This window comes from Podarcis vaucheri (genome assembly GCF_965113315.1).
Source record: "Podarcis vaucheri genome assembly, chromosome: 11".
In the NCBI taxonomy this organism is placed as follows: Eukaryota; Metazoa; Chordata; class Lepidosauria; order Squamata; family Lacertidae; genus Podarcis; species Podarcis vaucheri.
In genome coordinates this window covers 15,830,740-15,853,721 of record NC_138749.1, presented here as the reverse complement: position 1 = coordinate 15,853,721, position 22,982 = coordinate 15,830,740, and the positions used below count along the sequence as shown (strand labels likewise).

The 22,982-nt window shown below is 43.3% G+C and overlaps 1 protein-coding gene and 1 long non-coding RNA gene across 11 annotated transcripts in view; one reads left to right on the top strand and one right to left on the bottom strand.

Moving 5' to 3' along the window:
- The window catches only part of LOC309514254, a 39,743-nt gene extending 32,584 nt beyond the window's left edge, over positions 1-7,159 (top strand). The window contains exon 4 of the long non-coding RNA XR_014211835.1: positions 785-7,159. This is a non-coding gene — a long non-coding RNA (uncharacterized lncRNA). The remainder of the gene's footprint in view (positions 1-784) is intronic.
- NEDD4L (NEDD4 like E3 ubiquitin protein ligase) overlaps positions 6,844-22,982 on the bottom strand; it is a 250,903-nt gene continuing 234,764 nt past the window's right edge. For all 10 annotated transcript variants that reach the window (XM_082241797.1, XM_082241798.1, XM_082241799.1 and 7 more), the window contains 10 exons: positions 22,856-22,977; positions 20,823-20,893; positions 18,006-18,101; positions 12,280-12,353; positions 11,035-11,095; positions 10,145-10,204; positions 9,623-9,730; positions 9,320-9,416; positions 8,652-8,724; positions 6,844-7,307 (listed from right to left, as the gene is read on the bottom strand). In XM_082241797.1, the coding sequence (XP_082097923.1) occupies positions 7,205-7,307; positions 8,652-8,724; positions 9,320-9,416; positions 9,623-9,730; positions 10,145-10,204; positions 11,035-11,095; positions 12,280-12,353; positions 18,006-18,101; positions 20,823-20,893; positions 22,856-22,977 (865 nt within the window). In that variant the 3' untranslated portion in view covers positions 6,844-7,204. The remainder of the gene's footprint in view (positions 7,308-8,651; positions 8,725-9,319; positions 9,417-9,622; positions 9,731-10,144; positions 10,205-11,034; positions 11,096-12,279; positions 12,354-18,005; positions 18,102-20,822; positions 20,894-22,855; positions 22,978-22,982) is intronic.

Here is a 22,982-nt window from a genome sequence, read left to right as displayed (position 1 = left end):
CCTGCTATTGGGCGTATATTGTATGCCACCCCCCCCCACCTCCAGAATGAGAGGGACTGCTTGGCATGAATGCTTTATTTAGAGGGTGGGGTGTATTGCTTTGTATGTCAGTATTTGTCTAGGTCTCATGAGTGGGCTGTTGGGGAGGCAATGCAGAATTATCGGAACTGCGTGCTAGAGGAGTAAAGTTTGAGTACATTGTAGGGTTTCTGTGTTTGGTTGTTGTGCATGCGCTAATTATGTGTGGAATGCAATTTTAGCTGCCGTTTAAGCTCTGCTTGGGATGCGGGTGGTGCTGTGGGTTAAACCACAGAGCCTAGGACTTGCCAATCAGAAGGTCGGCGGTTCGAATCCCCGCAACGGGGTGAGCTCCCGTTGCTCGGTCCCTCCGCCTGCCAACCTAGCAGTTCGAAAGCACCTCAAAGTGCAAGTAGATAAATAGGTACCGCTCTGGTGGGAAGGTAAACGGCGTTTCCGTGCGCTGCTCTGGTTCGCCAGAAGCGGCTTAGTCATGCTGGCCACATGACCCAGAAGCTGTACGGTGGCTCCCTCAGCCAATAAAGCGAGATGAGCGCCGCAACCCCAGTCGCCCACGACTGGACCTAATGGTCAGGGGTCCCTTTACATTTAAGCTGTGCTTATGGGGTTGGGAATTTAATTGGATTGGGTTGTTTAATTACGTCATTGGGCATATGGTAGGTCAGAAAGAGTTTTTTTCTTTTCTTTTGCCCAGTTGCGAATTACACTATTTTAAAACAAGAGTTTTCATTGTATTTTTTGGTAGGTACCTTGGTTTCTGAACATTATCCTTTCTGGAAGACCTTTCAGGTTCTGAAATTTTCGAAAACTGAAAACTCAGAACGGAAATCCCAATACGGAAGTCGTGTTTCTGGTTTGACTTCCGAGGCATGTTCGAAAACCGAAGCATTTACTTCCCGGTTTACAGCGTTCAAATTCCGAAACGTTCGTCAATGGAGATGTTCGAAAACCGAGATATCACTGTAGCTGATTTTCGGGTGTTTCGTTCTGATGTTGACGAGGGCGCCTATCTAGTTAGGGGTGTTTTATAATGTGGATTCTCACCCCCTTAGCATTTTTGTATTTGATCTTTATTTATGATACGTTGTGAACTACTTTGAGCGATCCCTGCACCCTACTTAAATAAAATAAATAATATATTTGGCTGGGGAATAATCCAAATTTTAGAAACATAGCCAGGTTTGTACACTTCATTTGTAGTGCAACATCTTTCATCCAGTGTTCTCCCTCAGAATTTCAGAGAAGCAAACTTGTTCCGTTGTTGTTGTTTTTTTAAAAAAAGCTTTAATTTTACATCTGCATTTGAGCATTCAAACCACCACAATCCTGGTTTGTTTTCATATTACTCACAGAAAACTAAAGTAGTAACAGAGGTGGGTAGGCTGTACTACTCATCTCTCCACCAACGTGTACAGATTTAAGTTCTTCCACAGGTGGAATGCTAACAAACAGTGACTTTTGAGATAGAATTCCTGCAGTCATGCTCACTCGCCACAGTGCAAAGGGCAACAAACAAAACCCACAGGTCATTTAGGTTGGTTTGCTATATTGGGATGAGGTGAGGAAGTGAGGAATGGGCTCTGACAGGGAGGCATGTGATTAGCCTTCACAGCAACGTCCTCTACTGATTTGTCAGCAAATGGTCAAATACATGAAGCTCAAAAACATAAAAGGGGGGGGGGGGAGAGACTTCAGGAACAGTACTGGCTGCAAGATAAATAAGCGAGAAAGATTCCTTCCCAACAGGGATTATGGCAGCACCTGGCGGCCTACAGCTGTGCCTGCCTCTTTTATTTTTAGGCTTCCTATGCCAGGAAGCCAAATCTACCCACTCTTTTAATTTCCCACAATGCACCTCCTCTAAGGCCTTTTGTTTTGTAGGACCCATCTCTCCTGCTCAGTCTATACTGTTCAACTTTGGTTGGGATGGCTTTGCTTTTTATAACTGCATGTTACGCTGTTGCAACCGGTCCTAAAACCTTATGGTTGAAGGGCAAGTAGGAATATGAAGAACGTTGTTGTGTGTCATTTGTGGGAAATTAAAATGGCGGCTCAACACAGGTAAGCCCAGCGGGGGCCCACTCACCAAGAAAAGGGAGCCTGCCCCCAAGGACAATTTGCCCAGGACTCCCCAATGAGGGATCTGGCCCAACTCCTCCTGCTCTCCTTATTGGCTCCTCTTTCTAACACTACTTTTTTCTTAATTTGCTGCTCCAAAACACCAGAAGCTCCAGTTGGGAAAGAGGCCACAGGTGTGCTGTGCAGATGATTATTCATAGCCAGTACCACATTCTGGGACTGGTGTGGAAGCAATCTCATGTTATCTTAGTGCATCTGCTCACCTTTACTTGCTACCTGAGCTTTCAACTAGTGTTGCCAGGGACTGAAGCTGAGGCCAAGCAGGTAACAATCAGGAAGGCAGAAAGCTGCATAATTCCACCAATATGGATGAAATCTAGAAGCAGGTGGATTTTGATTTGTTTGGTAGACTGGCTTGACATTGCATGAAATGGAACATTTTTTCTGGATTTGGTCAGGCAAAAGTGACAATGGAACTAATCTGAAAACATTTCAAAACACCCATTTTAATCAGAAGGTGCACCTTGGCGGTTGCTGCTACAGTTCCCAGGCATATCTATATATGCTCAAGTTTCAGACTCCATTCATGCCACAGAATAAAAATAAAATAAAATCCACATCTGTAAGTTTTCTCCCATTAACAGCCTGAAGGCTTATAACGCAGACTGACAAGCAAAAATGGCAGAAATGGGCTGCTGTGAAACAAGTGACTAAAAAGCACAACAAAAGGTTTGGGAAGCACAAAAGAGCAAACATAATGGAAGGTCACAGAGGAACAGATCAGAAAGCCTGTCTTTATGGCATCCTAACACTTTGCTCTGTTTGTACTCTCTCCAAACCACACCATAAGATCCAGGGTCATTTCACAAAAGTAGCTGGCTAGGAACACCTCAGGCTTCTGGGATCTACTTTTTAATTTTTTAAACCACCAATTAGAGGCACGTGTAGAATAATGGGGGCGAGTGTACAGCAGAGTCAATTACGTACTGCGCTGCGTGACTCATCGACTGTATTTACAAATACAAGGCTACACCCGAGTTGGTGTTTCTAACACAAAACTCAAAGGAGCTGGTACAGCTCCCAAAGGCAACCAATTAATACCCGCATTTTACAGGCGAGGAGCACTGTGGCTAAGAAATTAGTGAATTAGCCATTTGGAAGAGATTTAATTTCCAAAGTGGCTTGCCATTGTTAAACTTACGGGAATGGAAAAAACACCACCACCACCTTCACTGATCTCCTGGAAGGTTACTCTGCAAATTTATACCAGAAGACCCTGGTGTAGGGTACCGGGTGATATTGGGGGGCAAATGGGCATGACTTAGCCCACTTGACAATTTGATTGTGTAACTGTATAATCCTTTGTTAGGGAATAGAACGGGAAGGATGCTAGCAAACTCCTGTTTGTTGATATAATTTCGCAATCAAACATGAAATCTTCCCTCCCTCCTGATCATAACCGTGCTAAATAGTTGCTATTTTCCTATGTGCCAAAATGTTCCTTCTGTCTAGGGGTGATCTGCCCCTCCCCCTTTTTAAGCGCTTGATTTGAAAACGTGTCATAGCTTATAAAGTCAAAGGAACTATTTAAAATTAAACTATTTGTGAGGTTTGCTTCCTCCCTTCACCTCCCTGCTCTTTTCTGTCAACTGGAAGCAACATCCCTCACCCATCATGTGATCAAGTGAGTGAGACGCCACATTGCTACAGGGCCAAACTAGGGGGCAAGGGCAGTGAGCCCAGCTTATCAAAGTTGGGTCCATGGAGATGGAGAAAAATTAAAGGAAGTGAGGTGCCGATAACCTACCTGACAAGAGACACGCATTACATGATGGGTAGGATTGCCTCTATGTCAAAGGAATAATAAACTCAGGCTAAATGTGGCCCACTGGGCTTCTCTGCCCTACATCCTTGGGACTCTCCAGAGTGTTTTGACAGCTGACAGGAAAGTTCTGGGCCCCTGCAGGTCCGGAAAAGGCTAGGGGCTTGAAATGAAGTTGAATTTCATTCACAGAAAGTAACCCGGTGTGGTCTCCCTGGCTGGACTCTTTCAGTTGCAAATTGAGCTACCCTCCAGCTCCTCACTCTGGAGCCTTCCCAAACAGACAGAGTCTGCAACGTAGGGGATGAGCTCCTCCTCTGGGCTTGTCTAGTCCATTGCTCAGCAACATGTAGGACTCTCCCAGAGCGGAGTGTGAGAGGAGGAGAGCCAGCAGGACTGAGACTGTCCTGTAAGGGCCTCCTTCTTTTGACCTTGCTTGATGACTTCAACCTGCTGCTTCCACCGCCTCTCAGCTCATCCTTTCCCCAGCCTCTTCCCTATTGTCCCACCACCAGGACCCAAGGTCTAAGTCCTCGTCTTCCTGGTCCTCCTCCTGGGCGGAAGGCTCCCACCACTCCTGAGTCCAGGCAGTCCCCGAGACACATGCTACATGTCCTTGCTAGGCTACCATCACACACACATTTGTCTGGATGGATATAGAGAAGTGAGTATGGCTGGCTTTGTACAGTATGGTTACAGTACAAAGAAAGCAATCACTTCCATTTTCCCACCACCATGTGGCTCTTGTGAGAGTTGCCCACTAGGTAATATGGCCCCTAGACTTAAAAAGGTTCCCTACCTTGATCCAAATATAAAGATTGGCAGTCATTAGTTATTAGCAGCCCAGTCAAGACAACAATTATACTTTACATTCTGTAAATCTGGTTTCCGTGTCTGGTTTCTGATTCACGTTTATGTTCCGAATTTCAAAATTGTGGTCTCCTTATGTTTTAGCCCCCAGACAGAGGAAGGAACTGCTTAAATTTACCATTATTGTTTATTATTGAAGTTTGCTACATGGTATCAACAACTAGAGCTCAGATTTTATAGGTTATATTCAACGTTAGTCATACTCAACAGTGAAAAAGTAATAATGGGCATGACTAACTTTGAACACATTCATTTCAAAGGGTCTGCTCTTGAGTAGAATTTAGTTTGACCCCCCCCCCAAACACTGATTTTGTGCATGGCTGGAAATCTAGTACAAAGCTAAATAAAAGGCGAGGGCCCAAAAACAAAATTGAAAAAAGAAAAATAGTTGAAAATGGAAAAAAATAAATAACATACTTTCTCTCTTTCTGGTGACATTGTCTTCCAGGAGTTGAAGGGGCAGAATGCTCGAGAGAAATGCCAATTAGCGTTATACTCTTGTGAGTTAGAAGCCGGTTATGATCTAAGCTGGGTTTCAGCAGAAACAAATTACCCATTTTCTTGTTTTATGAAAAGGATACAGACGGAGTAGATAAAATGGGGGGGGGGGGAGAGAAGAGGCAGGAAGACAGGACGGATGAATAGAAAAACAAGAGTGCTGTCATGTTTTATAGTTTCAGCGTATATCAGTTTAAGATCACCTCACCTGTGGAAATGCCCTAGTATCTCAGTTCATTGCATGCTTACTCAGAAGCAAATCCCACTATGTTCAATAGGGCTTCCTCCCTTAGCTGGATAGCAGCTCATTTGCCAGTTTTGACTTGGGTGGGCTGACTAAAACCAGCCAATGTGATTTATTCAATTAGTTCTGCTACCATTCCCTTTCAAGTGGACCACAGGTACCATACCTGCTCTTTCCCCCTTTAATCTAGTACATAACAGTTACAAGTCAAGCATTATCGTTTAATCATGCAACATGTCATAGATTACAAAACTGACTAGATAACTGTATATATTAAATAAATCTTGGTCAGGGGAAGAAACAAAAACAAAAAAACCCGAACACCCAGCCCCTCAAAATACAATTAGTGTCTGCAGATTCAGCTCTGTAGGTTTTCTTTCAGCTGCATCCAAATTTGCAACTGAAAATGATTGCACCAAAAAGACAGGGGGCAGTGAGAAGGTATATCGTCACATTAATGTTTATGATTTCTTTAAAAAAAAAAAAGATAGGGAGAAAGAGATGAGCTCCAATGTGGTACAATAAAGTGCTTCTAGAATTGGTGCAGTTAAAAATAAAGGGGAAAAAATATATATCCTCATTTAGAGACCATTAGCAAATGTATAGAGACAGGAGTTTGTGTGGATCTGGTCTTCACAGCCTTTGTCCAAATCAAGCGGTGCCAGGATTAGTTCAGAATGCCTCCATTGCAAAGAGTAGAGAATTAAACAGTCACTGTACAAAGGTAAGCAGCAGGATTAAGCCCCCCCCCCAAGACAATAATGCCATCTCCATCACCAAAAGAGCTATATAATACATATCAATATTATTAAAGAATAATGAAACAATTTCCTTATTGAATGAGAGATTTGGCATGCTGTGTTACGGTCCTCTTGTAAATATTCTGTCGATTTGTATAAAATACTTTACATCCGAATCACTGTTTTCTCTCTCCGTTGTCTGTGAAAGCTCAATGCGTGTAATTAAAAGGCATTAGGTATATTCTGATAATACTTCCAATTTGCAGAAAATTCCTTATAAAAACGTTGCTCCTAGGATTCCAAAAGACTGGGGACACGAGGTTGAACCACAACAAAAATAACGGGGGGGAAAGAGGTACTTTCGAAACTAAAATGCCACAGGCATCAAGTCTATAGACAAATTGTGAGGAAAAGAAGTAAGCTCATTTTTTCCAGTATATGCTTCTTTTTGTTTAATTGTATTGAAATAAAATTTGAAAATGTCTTAAATCATTTTTAGAAAGTAAACATGAGCTGTAATACTCTACCTGTAAAAGGATTAATTCCATTCATTGTCATTAGAAAGTATGTAAAACATTTATTAAGGGCTTTTGCCTAGAGGCACAACATAAATAGAACAAGTCCTTCTGAAATGTAGTCAAGAGTACACATCCACCAGTTGGTAACTTGCCATGGAAATTTCAGAAATACTATCCACAGGTGAGAGAAAGTTACTTCCAATTTAGACGTCTGCACTGTACAAGAGTTTGCTCCATGAACCAACCACCGTGCAACTTGTTCTGCCTCTGGGTCTTGTGAATGTCTTGTCAGGCAAATCGAAAAGAGCACACAGATCTTGCTCCGTGAACAGAATCTTTGTTTCAAAAATAATAACAACAATAGTAGTAATAATAATAAGGAACAGGCGCCGTCTTAATCCACCCCTTCAAATCCTTGAGCGTTTTCAACAGCCATAAGAAGCTTTTCTCGTAATTCTTCAAAAGAGTCATAGGGAGGTAAGTCAAGGCGATTAAAGCTGAAATGGAAAGAGGGGAGAGAAGGTGTCATTATAGTGTCCTGTTAATTTCAAATCTGCATGCATTTTTCAGGTAGCAACACTAAGGAAAAGGACTTGTGGCAACAAATAGCACTTTCATTGTTGCTTTTTAAAGGATGCCTTGGGATTCTTAACTCCAACAACATATTTGAAATTCCTTGTTATTCTTCTTTCTGAACTACCGTATTTTTCGCTCTTTAAGACGCCGGACCAGAGGACACACCTTGTTTTAGAGGGGGAGAACAAGGGGAAAAAAATTCTCTCCCTCTCTGCTCAGCGTCTCTTCTGCAAAGCAGCAGGAGAAACGGAGCCCCTTCCATATCTCCTGCTGCTTCGCTGAAGGGGCACTGCGCAAAGAGGGGGGTATTTTTTGTTGTTGTTGTTCTCCCCCTCTAAAACAAGGTGCATTCTGTGCGTTCACCCAAAGCCTCTGGAGCGCAGCAGGAGTTCCCGCTGGGCTCCGGAGGCTTCGGGTTCCTTTCGACCTGCTCTTTGGGGCTGGCGGGGGGAAGCGCTGCTTCCCCCCCCCCCAGCCTCAAACACCAGGTCGGGGAGCAGCGCAAAGGCGGCACGCTGCCTTCCCGCTGCCCCCTGAGCTTGTGGGGCTGGCAGTGGGGGGAAGCGCTGCTTTCCCCCACCCCAGCCTCAATGATCCCTGAAGCCTTTGGAGCGCAGCGCAAGTTCCCGCTGTGCTGTGCAGACTTCGGGTTCCTTTTGCTGAAGCCAGGAGATCAAGACTCTCATGGCTTCAGCGAAAGGAACCTGAAGCCTCCGGAGCGCAGCGCGAGTTCCCGCTGTGTTCCGAAGGTTTCCGGCGGCTATCCCTGAAGCCTGGAGAGTGAGAGGGGTTGGTGTGCACCGACTCCTCTTGCTATCCAGGCTTCAGCGAAAGCAACGCGAAGCCTCCAGAGCACGGAGGGAGCGCTCCCTCTGCGCTTCGGAGGCTTCACGTTGCTATCGCTGAAGCCAAGGAGCCTGCATTCGCTCCATAGGATGCACACACATTTCCCCATCATTTTTGGAGGGGAAAAAGTGCGTCCTATAGAATGAAAAATATGGTAAATGAATATTTGCAATTCAAAGTCAAAGCCACATCTCTCACAGATGGCAGCTTGGCTTAGCCCAAGGAATCAGCTCAGATGAAGCCAGGGTTGTATGGCAATATCATTCATATTTGCTTTTGGCACTCATTAATGTAATAGTTAATTAATTTTCAAGCCTAATGTAAGAAACAAGAATTCCAACCTCACACACAGCTAAAAGTAGTTAGCATGTCAAATTTCATCACTGTAAATGACTTAATACACCTTGTTTGTGACTTACCATGTATGAGCTCTGGGTAACTTCTCAGGGCTTCCCCATTGCTCTATTGTAAACAGCTGAGGACCATTTGAACCTGGATCAAGGGTAAAAAAGCACATGAATGTGAAAGTGTCTCTTTGCAAGATGCTGCTTGCAAATGTTGCAGCCTGTTATGGTCTGCACACCAGTGACTCTAGGAAGGTGTGCACTCTTGCTGGCCAGGGTTACAGGTTTTCCCCTGACTGCAATACGTGTGTGTGTGTCACACAAAGTGGCAAAATGCTCATCCCGTCGTGACCCCAGTGACGAGCAACAACCTAGACCATGGGTAGGCAAACTAAGGCTGGGGGCCAGATGCGGCCCAATCGCCTTCTAATCCGGCCCATGGACAGTCCAGGAATCAGTGTGTTTTTACATGAGTAGAATATGTCCTTTTATTTAAAATGCATCTCTGGGTTATTCCCCCCCCCAAAAAAAAATAGTCCAGCCCCCCCACAAGGTCTTAGGGACAGTGGGCCGGCCCCCTGCTGAAAAGGTTTGCTGACCCCGACCTAGACTCTGGCAAAAAAGAGGTGCCGACAAGCTTGGAAGGTCAGTGGAAGCATAAACTTGGCTGTTCGGGGTTTGCGTTTGCTATCTTTGCAGAACATATTGTCAAAAGTTATCAGGATGCATTTGGTTTAACTCACCGTAAAGTTCAGCAAATCCATTCATAGGCACTCTTGACGTCCCAGTTACAAATTGCAATAGCCGGATACGTTTCTCAGCGTCCATCAGCAGAACAGCCTATAAAACAAGACAGTTGTGGAAACTTACGGTGGCACAGCCAAAAAACCCAGTGTTGCCAGTGCAATCTGAGAAACAGGCAGAGAGGTCTTTCCATGAACTGTCATGCACATTTTAAGAAGTGACCAGAGGTCAACAGTTGGTCAAAGGACAGAATCAAAGTTAAGAAGGAAGGCAACAGTTTATACTGAGAATTACAGTGTTACCTTCCAGTACCACTGAATGACAGGATGGTTTGGACAATATCCGTTCTTGTAGATGGTGTGCTGTCTCCAGTCATTGACATCAACATCGCCAAGGCCACACATTAGCAACTGCGAAGGAATGAATGAAGTTTTTGAGAGATGGGTATCAGCTGCTACACTACAAGTATTTGCCATAGGTTTAACAGGCTTATCAAGATACATGCAGAAGATCACCCTTCTGCCATAGTTCTTGCAGAATTTCTACCAGCAAGATACATATGGAGTCATACTCATCAAACACTATTGTATTGATTCTTACAAAGCCTGAAAATTTAACTTACACTGATGCGTAGCTGGACTGAAGCCTCTGAAAACACACCTATGCATTATCAAGATTTTTCCCCACAAATTCTTAATAATAAAGACAAGGGCTTGCTGATGGATCCTTGCAGGGTTCCCGCCCACATTTATTTATTATTTGCACCGAATAAAAATTAAATAACTAGCTTTCTGATGCTGTTGTAAGAATGAAAGGCAACTAACCTCCAGCTCATTTTCATCAAAAATCTTAATCAGGTCAGTAGGCAGGAGCTCTGTGAAACCCTGAAAAGCACAAATACATACCGAATGAATGACAAGGTTCCTCCATTGAACAAGGCAGAGTCTCAGGTTTTTCAGTTGCAGGTACATGAGAGAACAATTCATTCAAGACGTAAGCTACAGCAAACAGCTTTTAAGTTAGAAACGTTGTGTTTCCTCTAAGACCTAAGCAGCTTATTTCTTAGTATAAAAACGGGGGGGGGGGTACCTTTTTCTGCCTGAGGGGCAGATTCACTTCTGGGCAACCCTCCTTTTCTGGGGGTTACATGTCTGAGGTGGGGGAGGCAGAGATAAAAGTGGACAGTGCAAATTCTACTTTTGGTAAAGTAAAACAAAACAAGGAAACAGGGAAGAGAGACATTATCGTTCTGATGTATTGAATGGCTACACAACTCTTTGCCATGTTGTGTTTATACATCTGTAGAAATGACTAGAATATAGTTTTCATATATGCTAAAAATCATCGGGCATTTTCTTATAAAGGTATTTAATTTGCAAGTAGGCTTCTTGCAAGATACACTTGTAGTTTGTTTGCTGTTGTATCCTCGCCTTTGTACCAGTATATGTGCAAATATATATAAAAATATATTATTTGTATTTTCGTGGTCCATTCCGTTAGAATAACACACCTTTTGGGGAGTAGTGTTACGTGGTCTCTTAACCCTGACATCGCTTAGGGCCTCAGCATGTCTTAATCGGGCCATGATTGCTTTCTGTGCTGTATGTCTGGCATACTTTGCTGTTTATCTGAAGGCCACCAAAGTCTGGCTGCCCTGCTCCAATAAATGCAGACCACACAGCTAAACAGAAGGGGGTTTGCCGAAGGAACTTACCTCCAGAAATGCGTTCATTTGCTTCTGAACCCGGTTGACAAACCTCCACTGGATGACTAAGCTGCAGTACACAAAGAGAAATGGCACTTTCATTAGGAGGAATAAGAGAGATCGTTTAAATATCTTAACTACCCTAATGCTTTTCTGCCTTCCCATTTACGGCTCCAGTAATCTTTCATCAAACTAAGAAAAAATGTAAACAGAACAAATGAGGCAAACACAATCCTCCCCATTTCAGCTGCAGCTCCGATATCGTTTGCTGAGCTCATGAATATGTGTGTCTCTTCATTAATTTCTCAGATTTCCTTTGGGAAACCAATGAGATGGTGGAGGAGGAAAATTACTGAAGAGCATAAAAGAGTAATTCAAAGGAAACTCTGTTTCACTTTGCAGCCTGACATTTAAATAGCTTTGCGTGCACATGCTTCAAAGTGCTTCAGATATGCCCTTTCCATATTAAGAGGTATGCCATGCAGAGATGGCATGAAGTTAATCTTGTGGTTCCTATGGAGATTGTAGTCTGTTTTACCATTATTTGGCTGAAAGAAGATTAATCTCTCCATCAAAAAAAAAACAAAAAACTCGGTGGGAATTTGGTGCCTCCCTTCATTTAACATGCCTGTATTTCAGAGGAAGGACCAAACAAGATGTTATGCCGAGTTCCGGGTCACTCTTTTCCATTTTTGGAAGTCTGGAGTGTGGCTAGCTGGCCGCTACTCCACAAAAAAAGCTGATTTTCCTGTAACAACTTTTCTTCTGCTCCTCCGTACATCTCCCATTGGTTGCTTTTTATTTTAAAAGAAAAACTGGGTTTTAATCTGGGAATGGCTTCTAGTGAAGTCATCTCCACCCCCATCATTCAGCCTGGACACTGAGATCCAGCGCCAAGGGCCTTCTGGCGGTTCCCTCATTGCGAGAAGTGAGGTAGGGAACCGGGCACAGGGCCTTCTTGGTAGTGGCGCCCGCCCTATGGAACGCCCTCCCATCAGATGTCAAGGAAAGAAGCAGCTATCTTATCTTAAGACATCTGAAGGCACCCCTGTTTAGGGATGTTTTTAATATTTAATGCTGTATTGTTTTTAACACTCGATTGGGAGCCGCCCAGAGTGTCTGGGCAAACTCAGCCAGATGGGCGGGGTATAAATAATAAATTATTATTATTATCTTTGAAGTCCAGTTTGAATAGCTAAACTTCTACGGCTGTTAAACACCACACTGAGTACACAGACACACACACATACATACTCAATGTATTCCCTTTTGTTTTCATTTGTGACCGTGATTTCTGATCCATTCGGCTTCAAGTCGACTTGATATGTCTGTAAACAAAACAAAACAAAAATGCATTAGCTATAAGGAGACGTCTGTAGAAAAGCATTGCTACAGCTTTCAGGCACAAATTTATTACATTTTAATGAACAAGCTCTCTGAATTTTTAATGCCTATGGAGGGTTGTGTTTTGCTGGTCAAAATGTTTTATGCTTAAGGATGACCTCGAGGAGGATGTGAAGTAATGGGTAAATCGGAATTCAGCACCACAATTTCGTTAGCAAATTCAAGGGGAAGGCAGATTGGCATGTCATCTGCTCAGTTATAAAGAATTTGATAGTGTTCAGCAGGGACTTGGAAGGCAGCGTTAGGGATGTCTCTTCATGTGCTGTTTGGCATCTCTTCAGAAGACTTGGCACAGCTGCTCTCTAATGGTCCCAGGATATAAAGCATCAACGGTACCCAAGCAGAACGGCTCGAGCATCCCATAAATAAATAAATCCCCATTTAGTGATCGCGAGGCCTCCTGCTGTCAAACGCTCCTAAACACAAGGCAGGTCCATATCTATTTATTCCCACCAATATACAACTGGCAGCCTTGCAGAGTGATGAACGTTAAGGAGGAAAAGACAGATTCTCCGTTCAAGAAGTTTACGTAATGTAATGCAGGCAGTGGGAGATCCATTTCACGCATTACATTTTATTTTTTTTTTTTATATAAAATTTTTATTAGTTTTACAAAAGTTTTTATAACAAACAAACATAAAAGAAAAACAGACAAACATACAAATATAATTTCAAAATATCCTTTCATAGACTTCTTTCCTCAGACTTCCCCATACCTCCCCTTTCTGCATCCTCATGTCCAAATTTTATAGCAACTTATAAATGTTCTTTCCCATCCTAATTCATCATAGTCCTTTCTTAATCTGATCTTATATTACTGCAACCCTTTCTCTCTGTAAAATCTCGACATTCTAAGCTTCATCAAGTTTATAATAGTTCTTAAGATAAATCTTAAATTTCTTCCAGTCTTCTTCCGCAGTCTCCTTTCCCGCATTACATTTTAGATACATCACACAGATAGTCAACAGCGTGCCCTCTAGATATTGTTGGACTACATCTCGGTCCATCGGTCCAACATGGCCAATGGTGATCAGCTGGGACTGATGGGAATCCAACAACCCCTTGGAGGGCACCATGTTATCTACCTCTGCTTGAAGACATGCATATGGGAAAATGTGTTTGCAAACATATGAATAAGACAGGTGAATGTTTGCCAGGCAGCTGAGATGGACTGCAGCTCACATGTTGGAATATGCATCGGATGGCAAACCTGAGTCTGCCACTAACATAGGGATAGGGGAACCTCAGGCCTAGTGGACAAATACAGCCCCCCCTTTCAGTCTGGGGCTTGAGACCCTCCCCATGCTATATCCATTACTGGATATCCATTACTAGCTCTCCTCGAGTGCTTCTACTAGGGCTGGGTGATATATCAATATATCATCCAAAACCGGTTTGAAGTCCATATTGTGATGTTGGTTTCATATATTGCAAACCATGATGTGTGTGTGTGTGCGTGTGTGCGCTATGCAAAAATCACAATGTGGGGGAAACTGTGAGGCCAGCCAATGCCTCTATGCGGCTCCATCCTCATTCCCGACATTGTGATATATCCGTATATAGCAATGTTTAGCTGGTGATATATTGCGATATTGAAAACTAGATATTGCCCAGCCCTAGATTCTACCTAGTTGGAAGGTGCCCTTCCAACTGTGAAAATTCCTCTTGGTTTCCTGCATATAAGATGGTGATATGTGTTGCTTGCTTGCTTGTGGATAAAGAAGCCTTTTGACTTTTGCACGGCTGAGATATAGCCTATTGGACAAAGGTTAAGAGTTGCATCTGTTCCTCCTGACCTTGGCCTCCAGATCACCCTCAGAAGGGTGGTCCTCAGTCTGAACAATGTCCCCTATGTAATGCCCCTTTCATTACATATTTTTACGTGCCAAGCAAAAACATTTCTCTTTAACCAGGCCTTTAGCCGATTAACATTCTGTGTTCTTTTAAATGTGTCTGTGGGTGTGGTTTGTTCTTGTTTTCGTTTTTATTACATATTTTGTGTTCTCATTTTGTATTTTTATGTTGTGAACCACCTTGCGATCAGCAGAGAAATAAATACATGCAATGCATGAAATGAGCCTTAAGGATGTTTCCAAGATGAAATATATACTTCATACTTAATGATTTGGAGTAATTTTTATGGAGGAATGTGCTTGGCACTCTTTACCAGCAACATCTAATTTTTTTGGGGGGGGAAATCCATATTGCTTTTAAAGGGAAAACCCATTAATCAAATTAGTTGTTGCTCATATATCTTTCCCGCAAGGCTAGTGTTGATTTTCCTTTTGGATATGCATTGCTTCAGCATAAGAATTCCAAAGTAGAATTGGAGAAAAGAAAACATTAAACTAGAGAAGTTCTTGCAATATTTACATTATATGAAATACAAAGAAGTGATCTAAAGCAGATAACCTAGTTATTCTGAGCTGCAGATCCTGAATCCAGAAAATCCCACAATGATTTGCAATTCCTGGATGGCCTGATACAAATTCAGACCGGCATTTAGACTAGATCAAGTGTGATAAAAGTGAAGGGAGAAGCAGATGAGCCTCCTTTCAACTATAGTGGAAGCAAAGCACTCGTGTCCTCCTAAAAACTTGGGATATATTCATGAAGCGTGCTCTATGATGAATCATAATCTGATATTGGTAATGGCCAGGAGAAGGAATACCCCTCCCTCTCATGAAACTTGGGTAAACTGTGTTTTCATCACATTAACAGTTGGGAATTTTTATGTCACGCTCATATTAATGTTGTGATACATATGTCCTACATATGTAGGAAACGATGGTCACTTCTGGTACCCATTGGTGGCACTCCATAACTTTTCCAAAACTGGCTAATCTATAGTGGTGTTTGAATGACAGAATCCTAGTACAGGTAACTCACATCTTATGTTTATTTTGCTTACACAATTGTAGTTTTAGGGGAGGGGGGGAGAGAAATAAATAAACAAATGGAGGAGAGTGGAGGAAACCCACTCTCAATTTATTTATTGCCCGCCTCACCTGTGCAAAGCTACAATCGAGGGCTCACCCAGCTTTGGGATAACATTTGCTTTTATTTATTATTTAGTTGTGACATTGACATCCCACATTTCCTCCAAGGAGCTCAGGGTGGGGTGCACTGTATCCTCTCCCCCCTGGATTTTATCCTCACACAAAACCCTTTGAGGTATGTTAGGCTGAGAGAAAATGATTGGCCCATGCAAGCTGCATGGAAGAGCGGGGATTCGAACCTGTGTCTCCTAAGTATCAGTCCAACACTCCAGTTGTGATACCAAGCTGGTGTCAAGCCTGCAGTATAATAACCTTTTGAAATAAATGGAGATTGCATGGCAGCAATGTTTGGAGTTTAAACAGTCAATGGAAATCTGATAAATTTTTTTTAGCAAACCTCCCCCCCCAACAAAAAAAAGAGGTGCTCTCTCGCACACCCAAATGCATGGTCAAAATGGATAGAACAGAATGTCAAATGTATTAGAATGAAGAAGAACACATGGATTGGTTTCTAAAAGAAATAATAACTCCCCAAATATATTTGGGTACTGCCTGTATGAACACTTGCTACCAGAACATTGTCTGCGAAGAGGAGGAACACCACATGGCAAAAAGCTTAGAATAAACCTGAGCACCAATGCCACACACTGCTCCTCACTCATTCATTATTATTACCCGCTTCCCCCAACGCAAGAGCCACTTAAAAAACATGAAAGAAAAACGATGTGCAAAAATTTACAGATAATTAAAGAGGAAGCAGCAGACTGAAAGAAAGCAAAGCCTAATGGGGCAAATGCTTAGCAATAATTAGCCTGGAGAAACCACATGCAAGAATCAAAGCCACAGAACTGTTATCTGGAGGAGAGAGAGCAGCAAAGGCAGAACAAATGAGACGTGTGAAAGAGCATTTCTTTAAGCAGAAAGGGAAAAGGACGACGACACAAGGCATAGGAGAGCCAAGGACAGATTCTAATTATCTTGTGTCTCTGTCCATCTTCCCAGGGCAATGGAAAAGAAAGAAAGGAGGGTAAAGCTAGAGAGTATCGTATTTTTCCGTCTATAAGATGCCCCCTAAATTTTGACATTTTTAAAGGGGAAAAACCTACACACGGAAAAATATGGTAATTGGGAAGGTAGCAGCAAACCATCTTTAAGGCCACATTTGAGGGTACATTTCACTAGGTCTCCTATAATGCACCAGCCCAAGACATGCATGCGATTGCAATTCACAACCTATTTACTTCAAATTAGTTCTGCATTAAAGCCAGCTGAATTTTTCTGGAGTGAATGAGTTGTAGACTATACAACTCATTGTATAGTCATTGTACTGTGTACACCACTGCAAATATCGCACCCGACAACACAGTTCGAATTTTGCAAAACCTTTACAAGTTGTTGTGACTATCGTCTCCTAAATTGCACATCGCTTCTCTCAACAAGAATCCCTTTGTGCGAAGCTTTCAGCTCCCCGGTGGTAAGAAAGTAAAATGAGAAACTGTTGAAGCTGAAGCAAAAAGCAAGCAAAGACAGACTTCGAATGCGCTGTGTTATGTTATGGTTGTCTGAATCATGATGGGGGGAAACTCAGATTTAAATATTCAGAATTGCTCTTTTAACATTTAAACGATTGAAAGTCAAATATAAAATAATAGATTTCCATTATCAAGAACCTGGTGAACTGAACAAACCAAGACCTCAACCACACAGTATGGGCCAGAACACAAGGGTATAGGAATCAGGGCTTCTAAACCTTTCTTGACACAAGACAGCAAAACATGTCGCTTCTGCCATAAGAACACAAGAACATCCCCGGCTGGATCAGGCCAGGGCTGCACTAGTACTACTGCTTCTGTTCTCACAGGGGCCAACCTGAAGCTCATGGGACGCCATTAGTCATCCTCACTATGCAGACACATCATTTCTATATATCGTTCCCACACTGGCAACAGGGGCCTCCAACAATACTTGGGACTGGCTGTATTTCTGCTGAAGTCTACTCCATCCAAAAGCAACATTTTTTTGAGGTTGCTGTGCTTAGTTCTTGGAACCCTTTGAAAAAAATCTGACGCTATCTTGAAGGAACTAGAAGACATTCATTATTTGGAAAATGCAGTGTCAAAGCAAGGCAAAAGTAATATAAAACCATTTGACTTGCTACACACCCATTATTCATTCTGGTCTTCTATAAAAGGCATTCATTGGAAAATCTGGAAGATGCTTTGCCATTCTCAGATGCCGAGATTAAAGCATTTTCTCTCGGTTGCAATCCTAACATCTTTCCCCAATAAGGACTGCACATTGTCTCATTTGGGAGCCCATCAACAGTCTTAACCAACTCCAATGGTGGTCACTGAGGAATTGTTAAGTATCTTCTGGCTAGCAGTTTTTAAATGTTCTCTCGAAAATTGCTACTGATATTATCAGCCTCGAGTTTACACATCGAGGCCATTGTCACACATCTGGGTGGCCATCCCTGGGGTGAGGTATGCTCTTCAATGGCTTATGTGATGCTGAATACATAACACAGGCCAACATCTCAAAAGAACAAATGCAGTAATTGGAACAACTCTCACATACCTGCCCAAAGTTTTCTTCATCTATGCAAAACATGAGATCCAGCTCTGTGGGGTCGTTTTCCAGGATCCATTTCAAGGAGTTGTAATATTCACTGTCCTATAAGTAATGGTAGCGGTTCCCATTAATCATTTCCCCCCAAAAGACAGCAAAAGACTTTACAGCAATTAGTGGGTAAGAAAAATAACAAAATAAATAACTGCAGTTTCTGGAAATGTCTCACAACAAGTGAAAATATGAGTGCTGTGAATCACTGCTGGGCTTTTATTATGGCAACTGCAACTCCTGACAGACAGGATTGATAATCTGAAGCTTCCAGCATGTCTCAGCTAGCGCAGAAACAGCTTTTTGACCCTATTAGTTATTCTGATACCTTGTTGTCATTTTTAAAATGTGTGTTTATTCTGCCTTGGTTTGCCATTATCCACATTGTTGTTTTTAATTTACAGCCAGCAAAGGGTTTATAGTATGGAGGGATCCAGTGGTGTCCTGTGTGTTGATGGAAAGCTCTTTGATCCAGCAGGGGTTTCCATCAGAGAACAGGGGGAGAGGCACTTTTTGCTGGATTTTGCTTCATGCAGTCGCCCGTCTCCCCCTTTTCCACCTCCAGTGGGTTAAAGGACCCTTTGGAACAGGAGAGGAAAGTGCCAGAAGGAGGGGGAAATAGGCAAAAATCCCCTCTCGCGCTGTTCCACTGATGAAAGCCTTTGCTGGATCAAAGAGCCTCCTTTCAATGCAAGGAACACAATTCAGTACAAACCTATATGAGGTAACACGACAAGAATAAAAATACTGGCCTACACCACTCACTGTTTTGTTTTTGTTCTTTTGTCCTGATCCATTAATATCTGAATCAGGGGCCTTTCTGCTCTGTGCGTACATTCTTTGGGGTTGTTGGCTGGTAATTCGGAACTACAGCCTCCCATGTTGTTTTTGCTGTGTTAGCAGCAACAAAATGACCTCCCTGGGGTGCAAGCCTGGGCAGTGTGCATGGAGGTCCTGGGCTACCCAGACGACAAGACCCCCCTCTCGGCCTCACTGATATAGTCCTAAGGCAAGCAGAGCAAGACGTTTGGCACCAGTCTGGCTACAGGAGTTGACAGAAAGAGGTGAATAGGACACCATCCAACCATCTTAGGGACTCGGCTCTGGATTTGTGTAGGGTTTATTCCTTAGGCTTTTCTTCTCCCAAAGATGTCCCACAGAGCAGCAGGAATTATTTTGGGTACAAAATGAATAACTTGGTACATTGCACCAGCCTTCTATGGGTATGTACACGTTGTCCTTAAGCATTGTATGTACAGAGATCTGGATGGTCCATCATTTCCTTTTGACCTGGATTTATGTTCCATATAAATAAGGTAACTAGTTGTGCGAAACTGTGGGTGGGGAATGGCATTAGAATGCATATTGGAAGTGAGCACCACAGAGTGCACAGAGGTTGCATCCTCACTCAAGTGCGCATTCAGATAAATCCCTAAATGCACATTCACTTTATGCCCAGTGTCAATTAATAAGCACACACAGAATCACAGAATTGTAGAGTTGGAAGGGACACCCCCCTCAAGGCTAATCTAGTCCAACCCCCTGCAATATAGGTAAATGCAGCTGTCTCACAGGGGATCGAACCTGCAACCTTGGTGTTATCAGCAGCATGCTCTAACCACGTGGTTAGAGCTATAACCACGCTCCTATCCTTTCACCCAAGAAAGTATGGCTTATTTATTAATTGAAATATTTATATTCCAAATTTCTAGCGCAAAAACAGCACTCTGGACAGCTTAGAAGATTAAAAAGTAGGATTTAAATCATTCCCCCAAGCTGGGTTTCCTCTCAATAATCCTATGAGGTAGGTTAAAGGTAAAGGGACCCCTGACCATTAGGTCCAGTCGTGGCCGACTCTGGGTTTGCGGCGCTCATCTCACTTTATTGGCCGAGGGAGCCAGTGTGCAGCTTCCGGGTCATGTGGCCAGCGTGACTAAGCCGCTTCTGGTGAACCAGAGCAGCGCACGGAAACGCCGTTTACCTTCCCGCCAGAGCGGTACCTATTTATCTACTTGCACTCTGATGTGCTTTCGAACTGCTAGGTTGGCAGGAGCAGGGACTGAGCAATGGGAGCTCACCCCGTTGTGGGGATTCGAACTGCCGACCTTCTGATCGGCAAGTCCTAGGCTCTGTGGTTTAACCCACAGCGCCACCCGCGTCCCTATGAGGTAGGTTAGGCAGAGAAATAAGACTTCTCAGTACCACTGGGTGAGAATTTGAACCCAGGCCTCTCCAGCCCATGTGTATCACAATGGCATGTAGTGCAAAACCAAAGCAGAGCTGAAGCGTGTGGCTGCTTTGCCTCCCACCCTGGTCCTGCTGCTGCTTCGATGCCAATAGCAAAGTCATTGTTTGGCTTGGCATTAGGTGTGAACCAGGAATCACGATCTGTCTCGCCCAGAAAAGCCATGGGCAGTAAGCCAGGAGCAAATTTTTGCAGCGGCTTGTGGTTTCTCTGGAAAGGCTGCGGTTTTTACAGGGAGCGCTTGCACGTTCGAATGTACCGAGCAAAAAAATATTGCATAAATCTTTTCCTGTTGAATTTAATTGCATTAAGGGCTTCACATTGCTACCTTGTCAGGCAAGGGAACACCTCACTGGAGACAGAGAAAGAACAAAAGCTAAGGAGCACATTTGTCCTGAACCTCAAAAATACTACCCTTGTGCCTCAAACTGTGAAGCTTCTAGGAAGTATTGGCATTTAATAATTTCCCCAGAGAAGCAGAAACGCACATAAATGAAAACACTAATAAGCTTTCCAAGCGTTCTACTTACCACGGACTCCATGTCTTTCAGGGTTATTGGCTTTCCCAGCATCATCTTGTAGAAAGGCCTAATGAAGAAACCTGAACAGGCAAAGTAACAAAGTTTAATTTAAAATGGTAGCCTCTCTCTAGAGCAATATATAAAAGAAAGGGGCGTTTTCAAATATCTAGACAAGGCAGGCATAGCAAAGCTGCCGGCGGAACTGGGGAAAAAGAGAAGCAAGGGAAAAATACGACAGCAGACTGTCGAGGGAAAAAACAACACACCCATCAGCTGAAGGGGCAGTATATTCAACATTGGACATTTTGCAGGGATTAACAACCCACTGAATGAGCCGATAACTTGAAGTGAAGCCAAGAGCTTGGTCCCTCTAATCCTTAGGTAGAATCCTGATCAAGAGTGTTGCTCTCCTCAGGGCAGTCCTGGGTGTGTGTGTGTGAATCGGAGCAACAACAACAACAACAACAATTTATTATTTATACCCTGCCCATCTGGCTGGGTTTCCCCAGCCACTCTGGGCGGCTTCCAACAGAATATTAAAATACAATAGTCTATTAAACATTAAAAGCTTTCCTAAACAGGGCTGCCTTCAGGTGTCTTCTAAAAGTCTGGTCGTTGTTTTTCTCTTTGGCATCTGGTGGGAGGGCGTTCCACAGGGTGGGCGCCACTACTGAGAAGGCCCTCTGCCTGGTTCCCTGTAACTTGGCTTTTTGCAGCGAGGGAACTGCCAGAAGGCTGTCGGCGCTGGACCTCAGTGTCTGGGCTGAACGATGGGGGTGGAGACGCTCCTTCAGGTATAATGGACCCTGGGCACTGCACTTTGGGGGTCCCTGTGTAGTAACGTGGCAAAAGCAGCAGCCTGCTGCCTGGGAGGGGGTCCCAAATGGCAAACAATAGCTGTGTGGGAAGGAAGCCCTTTTGCATCTCTGGGAAAGGCAGGTGGGAGGAGGGGCAGGGCCCCATGGCTGCAAGCCCAAAGCTCGCCAGTGCCGCTGCACAGGGGAAGGAGAAGATGGAGACTTGGTGGAACAGAGTCACTAAACCTACGTAACTTACACAGTTCTTCAGAAAGCAAAGTTAAAACGTCGGTTTATATCCTAGTGATGTTTTGCATAACTGCCGCTTTGCTTTAGCCTGCAGTGAGTAAGCACTTTCGTTCCTTGATCTAAGATGTTGGATTAAAGTTTTTGGGTGTAAACATGCATGTTTGAGTGATTGCGCCATTCGATACATGAAATGCTACGTGCAGGGGTTAAGAACAGGGGTCAGCAGACTTTTTCAGCAGGGGGCCGGTCCACTGTCCCTCAGACCTTGTGGGGGGCCGGACTATATTTTGGGAAAATAAATAAATGAATGAATTCCTATGCCCCACAAATAACCCAGAGATGCATTTTAAATAAAAGGACACATTCTACTCATGTAAAAACACGCTGATTCCCGGACCATCCGCGGGCTGGATCTAGAAAGTGATTGGGCTGGATCTGGCCCCCGGGCCTTAGTTTGCCTACCAATGGGTTAAGAAGATCATTGAGGAGCTGCAAAGTCCTCTCTGTGCACCATCTCAGTAAGCCATATTTTGGCTTATTAAGAGGTGCAAAAAAGACCAATGGCAGTTTCCAAAGGGGAAAGGTACATAAGGTTACACCCAACTGCAGGTTTTTTGTTTCCCTTGCTGAGACCTGCACTACCCCTGTGAAAGCAGCTGTGGAACAGGAGAAATTTAGCTTGGTTTGTTATCAGCTGTGCTGCAGAAATAAACAACAGATTTTTAAAAGGTGACACCATTTTGGTATGGCGTTTTACACAGCTGCTGCTTTTGCAGCGCTACCTTAATAAATTCTTTGCTTTTCCCAAGGTGTTTATATGGAGGAGAAGATATTGCTACTCAGCAGAACCTCTGAACTATTTACATCGCTCATTTTATTTTGCTCCATGAAAAAGCCAGTGTTAAGCAGAATGGCCATAAAACAGCGAGAGGGCATTATAGCATTTAATCCATGTTATGAATTACTTCTACAGTCACAATCTTGTATATTACTCACCATCTAAAAGCTTCCCATGAAACACTGCCAGCCCAGCAACTCGTCCAATAAAGGTGAAGTAAGACAAATGGTCTTCATTACAAAGACCTGAATTAGGATTGATCTGCAGAGTATAGTTGTCCCTTAA